Source organism: Mercurialis annua, linkage group LG7 (genome assembly GCF_937616625.2).
Source record: "Mercurialis annua linkage group LG7, ddMerAnnu1.2, whole genome shotgun sequence".
NCBI lineage: Eukaryota > Viridiplantae > Streptophyta > Magnoliopsida > Malpighiales > Euphorbiaceae > Mercurialis > Mercurialis annua.
In genome coordinates this window covers 9485019-9502709 of record NC_065576.1, presented here as the reverse complement: position 1 = coordinate 9502709, position 17691 = coordinate 9485019, and the positions used below count along the sequence as shown (strand labels likewise).

Sequence of the window (17691 nt, the reverse complement as noted above, 5' to 3'; positions counted from 1 at the left end):
CCGTTTTTTAAATCTATATGCACTAGTATGTATAGCGATATTTTAAAATAAATGGATAGCTACTATTAAATTTATATTTTCATAATATATTATTATTATAATAATAATTCCAATAAATTAGGTCTGATGATATCCAGACTGTCAAAACGTTTAAAAATAATTTTTCCATCCAACTCAAATTTGTGACGGATTTGCGATGGAAAAATCCCTTCACAAATTAAAATCCATCACAAATCCGTCGCAAATTTGTGACGGGTTTATGACGGAAATAACCGTCACATATTAGAATCCGTCTTAATTTGTGACGGATTTTACACATTTGACCATTTTCTTTTGTGACGGAACAAATCCTTCATCAATCCATTACAAATTGTTGACGGATTTAATTTTCCATCACAAATAATTCGTGACCTTAAAAATTATGACATATCAAAATCCTCACGAAAAACAATTTTTGACGGATTTGTCCGTGACAAATCGTAGGTATTTTAGTACTGATTTTAATAATACCAAACTGCGTTAAAATAATTTATTAATTCAACACCGAATTGAACAAAAATAATTTTAAATAATTAATTTTATTAAACCGAACCAATCGTTCAATTTGTTTTTTTGTTGTTCACTTATTTTGATTTAAAATTTAACTAATTTTCAAAATCAAACGAAAATGAAAAGATTAATCTTCCATCACATTTGTTTTGAGAAAACAATACAATTAAAATTAAAAGTTGTAAATATGAACAAAATTGACGACTTCAAATTTTTTGAATATAAACAGAGAAAAAGTGAAAAAAGTGAAATATTTTTTATATTAGTAGGCCCTTTTTAATAATCAAATTTTGTTTCATATATAATGAAACAATAACATTAAGAAGATATGCCAAGTCAAATTGCTAGAATCTTTTTTTTATGAGAGAAACAAGTTTCTAGAATCTTGATACCATATCCATATAGAAGACAGAAAAGTGGTATCAAACTGTATATATACAAAAAACAGGATCATCTCAATTATTCAAAACAATCCATTACCCACCATGTTGACAGAACACAAGGAGCAATGTGTAACCATTAAAAAGCAGAAGCGATTGAAGCAGCAGAAGAAGAAGAAGCAGTTAATTTTCCCGACGATTTGATTGATAATGTACTTGTGTATCTGCCTATAGAATCTCTCATGCGTTTCAAGTCCGTCTCTAAACAATGGCACTCTCTCATAAGCAGCAACCGTTTCAACCGATACCATCTAAGTATCTAACTCACCGTCATGCCTTGACGGATTATAATCTTCTTGTTTTGCATAAGAACAAATACTGCAATATCGTTATGACATATCTATGACCTTGTCTGCCGAAGAAAAACGAGACTTCCCATGCGTACGTCCACCTTCGTAAGTTACGGATTAATAAAAAGATTGATGCAAGAAAAATATCGACAAGTCATAGAAATTGATTCGTCATTGTCACACAAACTCTTGTTTGATATGTTTCCCTCAAACTGGGATCCATATCAGACCACATGCTGTTGTGATGGTATTATGTGCATTACTTTGTGTGATCGTCTGCTTCTATGGAACCCGAACATTGATGACTGTAAAATGTTGTCGTTTCTTGATCCTGGTGACGTTTTTCCTGCACGCAAATGGGAAGCCTTTGGTTTCAGATATGTTTCTTCTACTGATGATTATAAGATTGTAAATGTGCCTTCTTACGGGCCAGACCTACAATCCAAGAACCGCAATGTCTACATAATGACTCTAAAATCAAATTTGTGGAGGAAAATTGGTATCGACTTTCCGTACCTTGTCAGTGAACATGGACACGCAATCTCTACAGGTGAGAACTTGTATTGGTTTGCTCTGTTTCCTCAAATGGAGAATAAAAGTGTGCTTATCAGATTTAATTTGAACAAGGAAATCTGTACACAACTGCCGATGCCTCCCAACATGGTCGTACTTCCACTCTCTGTCGATCTAAGTTCGCTGGGAGTTTTAGCTGGTTGTATTTACGCAGGCAGCCGTGACGCAAACAGGGACGAAGCCAGGATTTTTTTTGGGGGGGTAAAAAAAATTATAACTACCATTCATAACTATCATAGAAAATAAAAAATTGAAAATTAATTTCACTAGTAAAAATAATTTAGTTTAATTCAACATAAAAATATTAAATATCAGTCACGAAATTTTACACGTCTTTTTTTTCATATCATAAAATTCATCAATAATTGAATCAGTAGTGAATGTCTTTGCAATTTTCTTCTCAATATAAGTGACCCAGTAATCTGCAAGATAATCATCTTCCATTTTATTCCATAACTTCGTCTTCACAATACTCAAAGCTAAAAATGAGCGCTCTATTGTTGCAGTAGTCACAGGAAGAGTCAAAATGAGTCGAATTAACCTATCAACTAAAGGATAAATTGTAGCTTTTTTAGTGTTAGTCAATCCTTGGCATAATTCAGAAAGAGTAGATAAATTCTTCAACTCTACATGTTGAGGAACATCAAACTCATAATGATGTAGTTGAATTTTCAAATGTAGCTTCTCTTGATATGTGAAATCTTTAGGATAATATTTTTCTACAAGATTGTATATGTTATCAGCATTGAACAACCAGTAATTATCCTTCGAATCTAGAGAAGAACTTAAAACAAGCAGTTCAACTGCTTTATCATTGAATCTACTATTCAACTCTTGCAAATGCGTATTAATTGTAACTGTGAATAAGTCATATTGATAATGGTGACCAATAGAAATATCAGTTTCCTTAGAACGACACCTACTTCGACGAATGGAAAAAGGAGCATTCATATCAGGGATTAATACTTCATGCTTCTCACAAAATAATTTAACTTCTTTAATAAACTTCTCCCATCCACATTCTCTCATATTTTGAATCAATCGTTTTGTGGTAGAAACTAAATCAAGAGCGTTTAAAATATCTTGAGCTTTTCTCTGTAAAGCTTGGCAAAGATCATTAGAGAGTAATAATATATCTCGCATAAGATGCAAAATGAACACAAAATCAAAAGATGTCATGTAATTCATAGCACTGTCTTCATCTCCACGTTGAGAATAATTTCCATCCTTGATGACATTTTCAAGAACAATGCAAGTCGCATCAAACATATCAAATAAACTACAAATTGAGCTTATGTGAGAGCTCTACCTGGTATCCCCAGCTCTTTGAAGATTACTAATTTGATTTTTTTTCAGTTCTAGTCTCAATTTCTCCAGTTTCAATCAACTTGGCAATATTAGTAGCTTGAGCAGTCCTTAGTTCATCTTGTATTTTGCAAGAAGCACTAATAATATTAATGATAAAAGATAACTGACTGAAAAAATTATGAATGTCAATTACCTCTCTAGATGCTCCAACCAATGCTAATTGAAGTCTGTGAGCAAGACAGTGAATATAATATGCATATTGACAATCTTTCAAAAACAAAGCTTATAACCCGTTCCACTCTCCAAGCATATTACTTGCACCATCGTAACCTTGGGCTCGAATATTATGAGTGCTCAAGTTGTGATAAGAAAGAATAGCAGATATGTTATTTTTCAAAGTCATAGCTGAAGTATCAAAAACATGAACAAGATCAAAGAAACACTCTTGAACACAACCACTTTTGTCTACAAATCTCAACACAATAGCCATCTGTTTTCTCTTTGACAAATCTCGGGACTCGTCCACAATGATACAAAATTTAGCTTCGCCAATTTCCTCATGTATTTTCCGACGTACTTTCTTTGCAAAAATACTTAGGATCTCCTTTTGAACATCAGGAGATATATATTTTGCATTTTTTGGAGCATTCTCTAAAACCACTTTATCCACATTCTCATTATAAGATGCCAACAGCTTTACCATTTCACGGCAATTACCTGAATTTATTGACTCTTCACTTTCATCATTACCTCTTAAGGAACAAGTTTGAAAAGTGAGCCACCGGACTGCATCTATTGTGGTCTTGAGTCGTAATCGATTATTCACAACATCTACAGAAGATTGCTTTGAGGGTACATTATCAATATGTTGAGACTGAGCCATCAAATCGTCACAGGATCTTACAGCATTATGATGAGGAGAATTAGGAGAACTACCAATATGACATAAAAAGCACATTTTTTCCATCATTTACCTTCTTCCAATTTTGAAATCCCTTAATAGTGAAAGCATTCCCCCCAAAATGTTTATTAGGCTTGTTGAAGATATAACAGGGAAGGCAAAATGCAGCGTCCTTACTAGGTGAGTACTCTAACCAACTCGGAAATTTAGAATACCAAGAAGCAATAAAATGTCGAGGACGACTTGTTGGACCTGATAATGGATACTTAGGGAGAATAGGTTGATATGGTCCAAGCATTATATAGGCTCTTCGAATTTCATCATGTTTAGTGACCGGATACTCCAATATAGGACATCTTAATCCCGGATCCCTCTCTAAAGAGGAAACATCAGTTTCACTTGAATTTTTTCTTGCAATTTTATTAGCTGGCTCTTCAAAATCACTAACATTAGAAAGTAGTATATCACCACTCTCTAAATTAGTCGTACTTGTTCGCGTAAAATATGAATCAATTCTAGATGATTTTTCCATATTAATCAATTTTATTTAGCTAAATCAATTAAACTAGCAAATCACGTATTATGCTAAATAATTATATCGAAAAAATTCCCAGGAAAGGTGGGTCACAAGCGGACCACTTAAATACCAACTTCCTAGACATAATTTAACTCGATATAACTACTTACACAATAAATAACTCTAACTAGCTCAAACGTTAGCTAATAAATAGATAATAAAGAGAATACTAGAATTTTATAAGATTACACAGTAAGAGAAAAAACAAACAAAAGCCTTTAGGAGTTATTTAGACTAGTTTGTGTAGAATGAGATATTTAAAAAGGAGAGAGTGGCTTTTTTTTATAGGTGAAGGAAGACCACATCTTTCATCCCAAAGCAATGTGGGACAAAATTAAAATTTGTCTATTACTAATTAGTTTAGTAAATGGATATAAGAGTCCTGTTAGTATTAAAATTTACACACAAGGAGTATGTGCGTAAACTGTCAAATGGCTTAAAAGAATCATTAATTTAGATACAATTACTGGTTAAAGAAAATAAATTGATTTTTCCTTTTCTATAACTACCCTATAATTACGATTTAAGCCAATGCACTTATGTGATTCCCATGCATCATTCTTTGGATATTTAGCAAGCATGTGAGGCCCACTAACTTCAATTATCCCAGATTAACACTAATATATAGAGTTAGTATTTTTTTTCCTTTGGAGGGGCAAGTACCACTGCTTGCCCCTATTTATCTCCGTCCTTGGACGCAAGTAATAACTGTTTCGATATCTGGATTTTCAAGGGGGAAACTTGGATCAAGCATCTGAGCTTCCCGGCGAGTATTCATAAAGGACCTGATGATTGCTATATTTCCAATGTGATGCCACTGTTTTTCGACCACCATGGTGCACTGGTGATGCATGCTATATTAGCAGTGATGTTGTGAGCAATGGTATAACTTGGCATACAAATATCATCAGAGAATTATTCCTTATATACAGCCAAAGACATGGCACTTGCACCAAAATTCAACATCCACACTCAGAGTATCGGAATCTTCATGTTGTTCACATACTTAATCCGAGTCTAGTTGCGTTTTCAACTTAGTTTTTCTTCTCATTCATTTAAGGGAATAAGCTAAGCTAAATTGTAAGGTTGTGTTTTATTATATAGTCTTATGCTAATGAGAGAGTTTGACAATTTAAATTTATAAGATCAGCTCTTACGTTCTATTACTAACTTATTCTGCCAATTGATGTGGATTAATAATTTTATATAGCTTATTACACTTGGTTATTTTGTTTTAATGGTATTGTATTGCATAAATACAACTTCTTATTCAACATTTCTATGAAAGCCTTACATCATAACAACACTGACAATTAATATTTTAAATAGATTGAAACTGCAGCCTTGTTCACCACCTTTTACTTTCAGTTTTGTAGCTGAATAAAACATCAAAATAACTTCTCTCATGTGGATGACTCACAAGTCACTTTGCAGTACATCTGGATTTATTGTTTACAGTGCTGTTTGGAACAACAAGCAGCACTGTAAGCAATAAACTCAGATGTACTGCAAAGTGACTTGTGAATCATTCACTTTGCAGTACATCTCATCGTAACTTCTGGCGTCGCTTGTGTGCGCTGTACGTCAGCTGGGTCACGCTAGCTTCTTAGCTTTCTTCCGAGGATAGATGTCCAGGTGAAACATTGTGATTAGATATATACAAAAAATAATATAGAAGCAGTAGAAGACGATGAAAGAAAATTAAGAATAAATAAATAAAATTAGAAATGCTTATGCTCTATATTAGTAATGCCTTTAGAGCACAAATCAAGACATATTTATTATTTTCTTAATTGATGTGAAATAGGCAAATGCGACAAATATTATGGACCGGAGCGAGTATCAAACAATTGGGGCCTTAGCTACCGCCTCCTTTTAATTTGTCACCAAAATCTGCTCAATCCATGAAATTTGTTATCGATATTCTTTCTAATTCAATCTTACTCTTTTAATGCAACTTCAGTAATCTTTTATTAAAGGTATGTTCTTGCCATTGTTACATACTTATGCACACTCCGTCTTCAATTGTTAAATTTTCTTTTTTTAACCCTAAATCAAACTTATCTGTAAAAAACCCTAAATCAAAAAATTTAGAGTTTGAGGTTTTTTAGGTTTGCTTGTGGATTGTGATTGTAGGTACTGATTAATTTTGCATATCTTGCATACCCATTAACAGAAACTTCAGGAAGATTAGAAATTTAATTTATATTCTACAGTTTTGACATTTGTATGCTACTGAATAAGATGGCTTATTGGGAAGTTTTCAATAAAATTTTGGGTTGATTTTAGTACGTGAGTATGGTATAGATTGATTAACATGATGAATTTGGTGATGTGTTTGTGGCAGCATGGAGGAACAATTTATTTTAAGAGTTCCACCTTCTGTTGCGGAGCAATTGGATCGTTTGTTGAGTGAAACTGCTTCGAATTCTGAAGATCAATCACTGGATTTGTCTTTTTCGGGTGAGATTACTATTTGCTTCTTCATTTGCATTTTATCGACAATGTTTTTGTAATTTCATGAATGCTATATCGACTTGATTACTCAGGACCTTCATTTTTTGTGCTTCTACAAGTATAGAGACAATTATGCTATTTATATTAGCTTTTTATTATTTAGGATATGTTTCAGTTGAACTTTCCAGTCAGGGATAATGATGATTATTATGTGAGAAAAATAGCTAGATGGGGTTTTAAAGAATCAACTGCATTTAAGATTTGATAAATGAATTTTAAGGGGCTAAAAATTGGTTATTTTTGATGGCTCAGCTTTCCTTTTAGGTTATGTTCTTTTTCCTGGGTTTGCTGTAGTAGTTCTTTGACAGGCTTGTTTCATATAATATGACCAAAGAATGGTGAATTGAAGTTCTCTTTTTCTTTGTGAATAGAGTTAACAGAATTTAGATATGCATTCATTTGTATGAGATGTGCAGGGATTGTTAGTTGTTGTCATGTAGCTAGCTACTATTGGTTTTCTAAATCATTTGGTCATCATGCTAATTTGTGATGAACTTAGCGATACACACCACATACAAGAGAAAAGGATAAAATGAGAAAGGAGACTCTTTGTTCGATAAGAACAGGGTAGCTTCACCAAATGAACGGATATATTCTTCAAGTACAAGAATAGGAAATGTTGTTTTAATTCTACATGGCATGATTGATTCATTATCTTACTTAACTATTTTGCATAGTATTAGAGAGAAACAACTGATAATTTTATGCAATAGCTTATCGATTAAATGAAGCACTCTGATGGCCAAACTATCTTGTTTCATTTATGTTGTAATCTGCACATTTCCATCATATAAAACCTATAAAATATTTGACCATAGTTTTAAAGGAAGAAGCTACGGTTTCCAATTGACATGAAAATTTGACACTTTTAAGTATATATATTATCTGCACTCATCTAACTTCCGACATCCGCCATCAGATTTTTGTTGTTGGAAGGACAAAAAGTGAAAATTACTTTCCAGGATCCCACCTGACATAGCAACTTGCTGCTGCCAAAATGCGATTTAATTGGCACTAGTTTAGAATAGCAGATAGAGATTGTTGTTTGAATAATTGATGGGACTTCAAAAAAGAAACTAAAGGCATTCTTCACAAAATATGGCTGGTTCGGCTACTATCTTTGATGAAAATTTTCTGTTAACTTATCCAGATCTTCTCTTATCTCCTCTGCTGTAGTCTGTATTACAAGTGCAGTGGCTTTAAGCTTTGAGACTATAATCTTGGCAGATGGTTTTATATTCTTGAGGAAGCATGTAGTCTGGAACTTATAACTCAAAATCCATATAATTGTGCCTGAAACAACTTTAAGATATTGGTAGGAAGAAATCCAAATGAAGAGTAGGAATTAGTTTGTCTCTGATAACATCATACTATATATTATAATTTGCCTGGAAAAAAGAGGGAAGACTGGAAGAGTACGGTGGATAAAGGAAGCAGCAAGAAAAGAAACAAAATTAGATTGCCAAAATACAGAAAGTAAAAAAATTTAGAATTTGAAGCAGGAAGTTTGATGCTTTAATTAGGTGATGCAACCATGAAGCATGTGCGAAGTTGGGATATGTAATAATAAAGCGGCATACACTAGCTTAGGGTTCAATGATGATTACAAAACAATTAATGTAATTTTTTTATAGGTAATGACAGAAGTACATCGATCTCCCATAACAAGAGTTTTTTCACCATAACGTGAAAAAACGAGTTTAAGTCGGGTATTGGGTGGATTCAGTTTTTGGCGTACATCAAATTGCTTCTTGATGTAAAACTTGTTTACCTGGTTATTGGATCCTCAAATATTAAACAATGCTAGAGTTGAAACTTGGAGCTTAATTCTCCCTTACTGTGTGACTTAAGAGTGCGAAGATGGACGGGGGAGGATTGCAAAGACTTTGAACTCACAAGAGCTATGTCTTTATGTATTTTCTTTTTGTGCAAAATAAAATGTTAAATGAAGAAGACATGGGGTTGTTTGGGATAGGGGCTTTGTTAACAAAGAAAATGAGCGAGAAAAGGACTGAAATACAAACAAGCGAATAATTAAATTTTATGATATATCTAGCAGACATAGATGGGGGTTAGTGGGCTAGTTGGTGCTTCGCTTCTCTTACAGTTTTATTGTAGTTTAGTAATTTATAGGGTGAAAATGGCACCATGTCCAACAGGAATACAATGCTGCAATTTAAAAAATAACTTTCCTTAGCCAACTCGTTTATTTAACATGAACATCAGAGAGTATCAGAAAACGACTTCAATTGCCTAAATGTATTCTTTTTTTCTCTCGACTCGCTGTAATCACGTTTAATCATCACTTGATCCTTGCACATTTTTTGTACAGTTCTCTCCTGCACTTGATCATATTATAGAAAACCTTGCACTTCAGTTGGTTGTTACTAAGCGGCATCTTGATTTGCTATTGCACATCACATCTCCATTCTCTTGCACATTTACAAAAGTTTCATGCCTATTACTATCGGGGGTTCTTGTATTTCTATATTGCGTATAATTGGTAATATGACATAGTCCTAACTATCCACTACAACGAAACACTTGTTTCACTCCCTTTTTTCGTAAACAAATTGTTTTTCCTTTACCCCTGCCAATATGTCTTATTGGCTGATCATCAATCCTGATATAGGTTTGGATGTTCATGTCTTGTTGTGTAGATGATGGTAGGAGTGGCACGTTTATGATCGGCAATGACCGTTTCCCTGCTTCTCTCTTGGATCTTCCTTGTGTTGTGGAGTCCTTTAAAACATATGATGATAGTGCACTAGTCAAAACTGCAGATATTGGTCAGGTTTGGTTGCTCACTGGTAGAATGGTTTTTATTATTCTTTTTAAACATGACTCTTCATCGACAATTATTGTTGACAGATGATTATGGTTAGAGAAACTAGTGACACTGCTCCAGATGTAGTGGAGTACAGACATGGACTTACTCCGCCGATGAGGGATGCTAGAAAACGACGATTTCGTAGGGAGCCAGACTTAAATGTATGAATATTTCTAACCACTTCTTTACAAAACTGTTACTGGATGAAGTGTTTTCTTTTCTCAAAGAAATTGCTATAAATGTAGTAAGAATATATTTGAATCCTAATATGATGTTTTCTGTGGCATTTTGCTATCACAAACAAATGCTTTGAAACAGGTTAAAGATGAGAAACTTAATAATTATATTTACCTGAAACCATAATAAGAATTAGCTGAGTTAAATTCTTGATCTGGATATTTCAGGCTTAAGCTATCATATGTGGCCACATTGTTCATTTTTTCCTTTTCATTTTCTGTACTGATTATGATGTTGTTGCATTTTACAGCCCGAACTCGTCCAGCGTGTCGAGAGGGATCTGCTGAACATTATGGCGGGTGGTACAGTCGAAAATGCTGATATCCTTTTTTATTGTTCTCACCTTTTAGTAACTTGGATTTGTGGTTTTCTAATTTAGCATATCAGCTAATAAGTAGATTTTCGGCAGAGTGTAGACTCTAAATTGATTTTGATTTGCAAGCTGCTATGTTGCACAGAAACAGAAATGTTGAAACCGGAAACTCTGAAACGAGAAATGGTAAAACTATATTTTTTGCAAGAAGATATTAAAAATATAAAGTTCCGGAATTTCAGAAGCATTTCTCGAAGCGGAAATGAAAAAGCCGAAATATAGAACTCGACAAGATTCTGTGCAATATAGGCCAGCTAGCTTTGTTGTCTGAATGATGCCATTAAACCTTATGTTTTCATCTAAATAATGATGCTAATCAGCAAGACAGATTGCGGTTCAGAATCAGACCTTTTTTTTGTATTCAGTTTATCCTTAATTGTATGGTTACATGCTGAAGTTAATGAGCAAGAGGAAGACGGTGATCAGAATCCTCGGAATGCGAGTAAGAAACCGATACCTACTCCTGCAGCGAAACCTGATGTTCAAGAGGCAGCAGTAGCTAATGCCGAGGAGCCTGAGAGAAGCGACTCGGATGAATCAGATGATTCAATCTGATTCCACACCTTGTCTATAACTTGTCATGGTTTGAGTAATGGATGATCAGTTCTTGTTTGAAATGGAGCCGACATCTTTCTATATATAACTTTTTTTTATCATGTATATAAGGTATATAATTTTCCTGTTGTGCAAGTACTGGGGGAGAAAGCTTATGGTCTGATCGTGCACGGTGGTGTAGCCAGACATTAAATATAAGAGGGGCAAAATGTACTATTTTTATAAATAATATGTAAAATTTAAAATTTATTAAAATTAAGGGGTCAATATATAATATTTTCTAAGCAACTAATACAAATTAAAATTAACTTCACATGGAAAGTTGTATTTTCTAAAAAAATGAGTGGCAAATGCCCCTCTTATGATGCATGTGGCTCCGATACTGTATTCGTGCAGTCTATTGCATTGGCATTGTGTCTGCATGTGATAGTTCATAGGCGTTTTACACAAATACCGGAAAAGTATAGATGTTTATAGAAACACAATTTTCGCTATTGATTTTATAATAATAAGGTTTCTGTAATAGTAATCATAAAAGTATGAGTTAAAAAAAAAGTTACAAAAATTCTATTTTTGATATAAGTTTTTAGTTTTGTATATGTTTAACATATAATCTGAATAATATATTATTCAAAAAGTGATTCAAATGAAAAACTGAAAAAGTGTATACAATTAGTGGTGTATATTTAGTTTTGTTACCGGTGTATAATTTCAATTTTTGTGTAATTCCATATGATTTTTCACCATAAATTGATTTTATAATTAATTGGAGAAATTCTTTGAAAAATCGAAATGGCATGTCATTCGTAAATTAATCCATCTATTTATAATACAACAATTTACTAAAATGATGGTAATATTATAATAATTATACAATACATATATTTCAATTTGAATGGTGATATTAGAATATTTTTATTATTTTAATGAGATATTATATTATTAGTGATCAGTATACGAATAACTGATAGACCCGATCTACCTACAAATTTCTCTAATTAATTGACTTGATAAAGAAAATAAGAGTAAACATGAAGAGCAGAAAACGAAAAAAACAGGTAAGGGTCGCATCAAAAGTAACTTATCACCTCTAACAGAAAATAAGGCGCAGCTTTCTAAGAATGCTGTTTTAGAGGGCACCTATCACCTCTAACTCTAACCTCTTCTCAGTAATGTCAGTGCCTTTAAAATTAAGTCAACCCCATCTTTCCCACCTTCAAATTTGAGCAACTCTTCAGCATTAATAAAAATAAATTGAAATTAAATTATTTAATTAGAATAAAATAATAATATAATTACATTAATATATGACATATTAATATAATTTTTTAGTTTATTTAATTTACTTTAATTAAACTAAAAATACTTATATATATTTAATAAACGGTTACCATTTTAATTTTAATTTTGTTTTAATGAATAAAAATTAATTTTTTTTAATCAGTTGTATCACTAATACTAGTCGAAATAAGTGACGTAGCCGCATCATGCCATATTAATGGTTTTTTTCAATTAGAGTCGGTTATGCTCTAATCTAATTTTAAAAGTGTGTCAACAAAAAATGACGTTTTCGTGATGGCAGTACTCTATTATGGGCAAGTTTTGGAAAATTATGGAGTCGCAACCTATCTCAGTTAGTAAATGTCTTTTACATCGACTCGATAATCTTACTCGCTTATGGGTAAGGTTAGTGAACGTTGACCAAATACTAGAGTTCGTGGACTTTCCCGATGTTAGTGATATGCACTAGGTCAATCATGTTTGACCATGTATTGACTTTATCGTTTTGTTATTTATTGATTTGCAGTTTTTATCATTTTATATTATGATTAAAATACTTGAATGATTAATTCTTTCTAAAGACATCAAGTATGTGACTTGATAGTAGAACCCTTAGCTTTAATAAAGAATTATATACCATCTATTCCTAATCTTAATAGAACATTGAGACTAGTATGATGTTGAGTGATGATTATGTTTTACTAATCATGTATATGAGATATTAAATTAAATTATAGATGCTATTTGAGAAATAAGGCACTGGATGACCCACTTTAAGAATACTACATAGATCAATGTCATAAGTAATTCTCATTACAGTTCTATTAGTATAATCCTTTGACCTTGAAATCATCATAAATTTCTACATAGCTATTTCATATTTTGATACAGTCTTACATTATCTTTAACATGATAACGAAATAGATTGTCGTTTGGATATAAAAGTAACTATGTGAGAAATGTGAGTGACTGAGAAGGAATTTGTCCCTCATTTATTTGAGTAAGATATCTATGGGCCCCTTGAAGAAGATAGACTGAAGGAAATACATGGCCATGCTAAATGAATTGATAAAGAGTTATCATTTTCAGTCTACTTGGAATCAGGAAACTAATGATTGAATGTTATAAGGATGACAGGACTATACCTTATATTCAATCAGGATATCGAGTGACAAAGTGATTAAAATATTATGGTAATTGGTTAAATCGGATAATCGATATTCATATAAGTTGGGTAGTCATAATGTCTTGTTAGAGGCCGCTTATGATTTGTGGGCTGAAATAGGGATTTCGGGCCTACTGCCAACGTTATATGAACTTACAGGGTCGCACACTAAAAACAGGCCCAAAACATTTATGGGTTGTAAAAGCCCAGTGGAATTAAGTGATTAATAGTTTATTATATATATAATTCGTAATAATATATATATATATATATATATATATATATATATATATATATATATATATATATATATATATTATAATTCGAAATTTAAGGATAAGTGTTTTCCTTAATTTATTATTTTTTAAAGATAATAATTATAATAATTAATATATATGTATGATTATCAAAAAAGGAGTTTTTGATAAACATAAACTTGTAAGAGTTACAATGAGATAGAAATACGAATTTATCTCAAACCCTAGTGTTGTTGTATGACTATAAATACACATTAAGGAATGAGTTTGAGAAGTACGAAATTCATTGTTCACTAAATCACTAAAATTCGAAATTGCTTGTGAAGCAATAGTGCTAGCACACAAGCACTAGTTTTGGCTAAGATCTGCTCGTGTGGATACTCGTAGAGGACGCATTCTTTTGGAGGCGTTTCTGATTCGAGGCCAGGTATCACCAAAGTGAACCACTTACTTCCTTCCTACATTGCTGTTTGAATTCGACATACAAGTAAGTATTAAATATGTTGTTAATCTATTTATTCGAATTACATAGATCTTGGTTTGGGTTTTAGATAAAAATTTTGAAATTTCGCTGCGTTATGAACCTAGAAAATCCAACACGCGAGACTCGTGCATCTTGACTTATTAACCTCTATTTTACTTTACTTACTAGATATATCTATATCGTCTCAACATTCATTGCAACTCACATGATATATTGCTGAAAATATAAACAGTTACGAAAGCAGTAAACACGTTTGACGCGCATATGACTCAATCTAAACTAGTAAGTAGCGATTACTCCTAGCATACATCTAAATCTGGCGTTTCCAACAAGTAACAAGTATTGGATGGTCTGGATATTTTACATGCACAAAGCCTAAACCGGAAGTCTAAGTTTGATTGATTTTATTAGGCGATTCTTGATATCATATACAACCTCTAATTATATTTTACATGCGACCTTAAAATGTTTAGGTGTTTGGCTAGAATTGATTTATTGCTAAATTATGTGGTTAGCGTTTAACTTGTTGATATTTGGATTTGCATGCTTTTGAAAATCTATAAACATTGCAAACATGCTCACAGTCAATTGATATGCATACAAGGTGAGGAATACTTTTAAACCTTGTTGACTTTGTATGTCTGGTCACTCGCCCGTATTTGACCGTCGGTGTGGTCAGAATCGGTTTTCGGGCAAAACACCAAAATGTTTTGTCTCGTCGATACGGTTCCAATGGTTTGAACCGGGGTTGATTCCGAGTTTGGTTAGACCTAGAATCTAGTCTCAAAGTTGTCGGGATTGCTGATTGTGGACTTATGGCCCGGTTTATACTATCGGCTACAAGTTTGGGTTCCGAGGCCCATATTGATTATGGCCCATTATAGTGCATAAATCAAAGTACATCAAAAACCCTAAATTTGGGCTCAAACAGGGCCTAATTCCGAACTCAAACGAGCCCGAAAATCTAAATACAAGTTCGGGACGAGTCTGGACAGATCTGGAAGCGATTGTAGAAACCGAGGGAGGGACAAACTGGGTGCCGATTGCAGTGTCGGCACCGCCAATTCAGATTGGCGGCAGCGCCAGTCCACCACCGGCGATGGCGCCAGTTGCTATGGTGACGGCGCCGGTTCGTCCGAAGGTAGTTTGGTTGTTTTTTCATTCTTTTTCATGCCAAAAACACTCAAAAGACATTAAACGCACAGAGATAAATATACAAACATGATGGAATTGATCTACAGTAATTAAACAAGCTTTAAACACCTAAATCATGCTTTTCAAAAGGCAGTTTTAATGAAAAAGACGACAAGCACGCCAAGCACAAAAACATTAGGACATACCCAATACATGCTCCCTAATCCAATTTCATGGCAAGAAAATTAAAACAACAATTATTGCAGATACACAACAGTTATAGTAAAAACAATCAGAATCGGCCTAAATATACAATTCTAACATGTAATTTGATAGATGTGATAATGAAAGTGAGGTAGACATTCATGGGGTCCTTAGAAATACCGTTCTGAGTCCTTGGCTCGTTCACTGGCAAAGTGGATGCGGAATCCAGTTTCGAATTCAGTGCAAGACTATGTTCTTGAGTGATTCTAGCATTTTAGCTTTTAGTTTGATCGACTGGTGTGTGTGCAAGGGTTCGGCCAACACTCTATTTTTCTAAGGTTTGATGCGTGCTTTGGTGGTTTGAAATTACCAATCTTTGGCTAGGCTGTCTAGAGGTAGTATTTATTATGGTGGCAGGTGACCTAGGGTTAGCTAGAGGTAGAGTTTAATTGGTTAGGAGTGTCCAAGTGTGTGGTGAAGTGATAATTTTTATAGTGTTTGGATTAGGAAAAACCTCTTTTAGATTGATTAAATTCGAAATCATTCTTTCGGGCTAAGCAAAGTGTGTCAAAGAGTCCATTTTAATGTCTAAAAGTACTTAAAAAGTGCCCTAGGGTCCTATTGATTTGGGTATGGTCAAGTTCAGTCCGTCAAACTTGCAAATTGGCCTAAAAACTTCAAAGAAATTGCAGTTAGCCCACTTTCTGGACTTAAACTACAATATCTTTAGATTTTTATAAGACATTTACGGCTAATTATGCTTTAATCCTCCAAATTTGCAATTATACACTGATTACGCCTGCTTAGATTCCAGCAAACAAATCAATAGCTCGTCATTTTCTCTGGAAATCATCATTGAACGCTTTAATCCCTCATCACGTTTTACCTGTCCGGAAAAGGGGTGTCTATAATATTGATTTTATTGTTCTATATAGAATGTTATTTATGAAAAAATATATATGTGGTGATTTTAACGAAATCATCGTTTTTACGAGATTTTAGGTTTTGGGTCTCGAAACAGAGATTTCAACCGAAACGAGCGTGAGACGCTCTTGATTTGGAAAGCGAGTTTTAAATATTTTATTTAAATATTTAACTCCGGAAATCGATTTTTATCGTGGAGTATAACTAGGATTCGGGAATTAAATGAAATTGCGGACTTTGGCGGATTTTGTGGTTTTTAATGTTTTGAATCGATCATATGTTTGCTTGTTATTTGTGTCGTTTAGAAGTTTCTAGTGGAGTTTACGTGGGAGCGTACGTGGACTTAAGTCGTGAGATAGCAAGCAGTAAGTTGATACATGTATATTTATTTGTTTAAATAATTTAAATGCTAGTGATGTTTTTATAAACGGTTTTTGAAATGATGTTTTAATATCGTTATGAGAACATGCTTTTCTATTAAGCGGCAAAAGGAATGTGTGCACACCTGTTTGATGATTATGGATTATGATGAGTATACACGCATATTTGAGGTTGTAAATTATTTAACGATAACGCTCAACTTGGTAGATTAATTTCTCGAGAGTCACACCTTATGGATAAAATGAAGTCGGTGATTAACTCGGTAGATTAAATTCTTGGGAGTCACGGCTAATTGGTAACATGGATTGATATTATGGTTTACGAGCTAGATTGGGGGACGAACTTGATGGATTAAGTTTTCGGGTGTCACGATCACTTCTTATCAAAATTGACACTCAACATTGATTTCACAACATTCACAACACGAATATTTGATCCAAAAATCAACAAGTCATAAACATATAAAAACAAACAACTCTTTTCCATTACTAGTTGTTTGTTTTAGACCATATATAAATTTGTCTAACTTGCACACCTTATATTTTTGACCATATATTATAATTTTTTTAAATTAGTCCATGTATATTTCTTCTTTTAATTTACCGTTTAGAATAGTAGTTTCACCTAAATTGAATACCATACACGCCTAAATTGATATGAAATACTTACACCTAACTAATCGAATACGATATACGCCTGCTTGACATGATA

At 33.2% G+C, this 17691-nt stretch overlaps 4 protein-coding genes across 4 annotated transcripts; 2 read left to right on the top strand and 2 right to left on the bottom strand.

The window, feature by feature from the left end:
- Positions 1 to 1411: 1411 nt before the first annotated feature.
- On the top strand, positions 1412 to 2098 carry LOC126656741 (F-box protein At3g08750-like). The gene has a single exon (XM_050351345.1). It carries the CDS (start codon positions 1412 to 1414, stop codon positions 2096 to 2098), a length of 687 nt encoding a protein of 228 aa, XP_050207302.1.
- A 69-nt stretch (positions 2099 to 2167) lies between these two features.
- Positions 2168 to 3121, bottom strand: LOC126656740 (uncharacterized). Its single transcript, XM_050351344.1, has one exon. It carries the CDS (start codon positions 3119 to 3121, stop codon positions 2168 to 2170), a length of 954 nt encoding a protein of 317 aa, XP_050207301.1.
- Positions 3122 to 3188: 67 nt separating this feature from the next.
- Positions 3189 to 4593, bottom strand: LOC126656739 (uncharacterized). Its single transcript, XM_050351342.1, has 3 exons — positions 4135 to 4593; positions 3451 to 4034; positions 3189 to 3387 (listed from the first exon to the last, which is right to left on the bottom strand). Exons 1-3 carry the CDS (start codon positions 4591 to 4593, stop codon positions 3189 to 3191), a joined length of 1242 nt encoding a protein of 413 aa, XP_050207299.1.
- A 1886-nt stretch (positions 4594 to 6479) lies between these two features.
- LOC126657647 (transcription initiation factor TFIID subunit 7) lies at positions 6480 to 11434 on the top strand. The gene is made up of 6 exons (XM_050352359.2): positions 6480 to 6617; positions 6986 to 7101; positions 9816 to 9949; positions 10027 to 10146; positions 10473 to 10544; positions 10986 to 11434. The coding sequence occupies exons 2-6, from the start codon at positions 6987 to 6989 to the stop codon at positions 11148 to 11150; spliced, it is 606 nt and encodes a 201-aa protein (XP_050208316.1). The 5' UTR covers positions 6480 to 6617; position 6986; the 3' UTR covers positions 11151 to 11434.
- The last annotated feature ends 6257 nt before the right edge of the window (positions 11435 to 17691 follow it).

Bases quoted from the DNA above. Each gene is read 5' to 3' on its own strand.
- LOC126656741 (XM_050351345.1), top strand. From the start codon at position 1,412: ATGCAAGAAAAATATCGACAAGTCATAGAAATTGATTCGTCATTGTCA.
- LOC126657647 (XM_050352359.2), top strand. From the start codon at position 6,987: ATGGAGGAACAATTTATTTTAAGAGTTCCACCTTCTGTTGCGGAGCAA. The intron at 7,102-9,815 runs GTGAGATTACTA...CTTGTTGTGTAG, and splicing joins ACTGGATTTGTCTTTTTCGG to ATGATGGTAGGAGTGGCACG. The intron at 9,950-10,026 runs GTTTGGTTGCTC...TATTGTTGACAG, and splicing joins AAACTGCAGATATTGGTCAG to ATGATTATGGTTAGAGAAAC.
- LOC126656740 (XM_050351344.1), bottom strand. From the start codon at position 3,121: ATGTTTGATGCGACTTGCATTGTTCTTGAAAATGTCATCAAGGATGGA.
- LOC126656739 (XM_050351342.1), bottom strand. From the start codon at position 4,593: ATGGAAAAATCATCTAGAATTGATTCATATTTTACGCGAACAAGTACG. The intron at 4,035-4,134 runs GTAAATGATGGA...TTGATGGCTCAG, and splicing joins GATTTCAAAATTGGAAGAAG to TCTCAACATATTGATAATGT. The intron at 3,388-3,450 runs GTTATAAGCTTT...TCTTGCTCACAG, and splicing joins ATGCTTGGAGAGTGGAACGG to ACTTCAATTAGCATTGGTTG.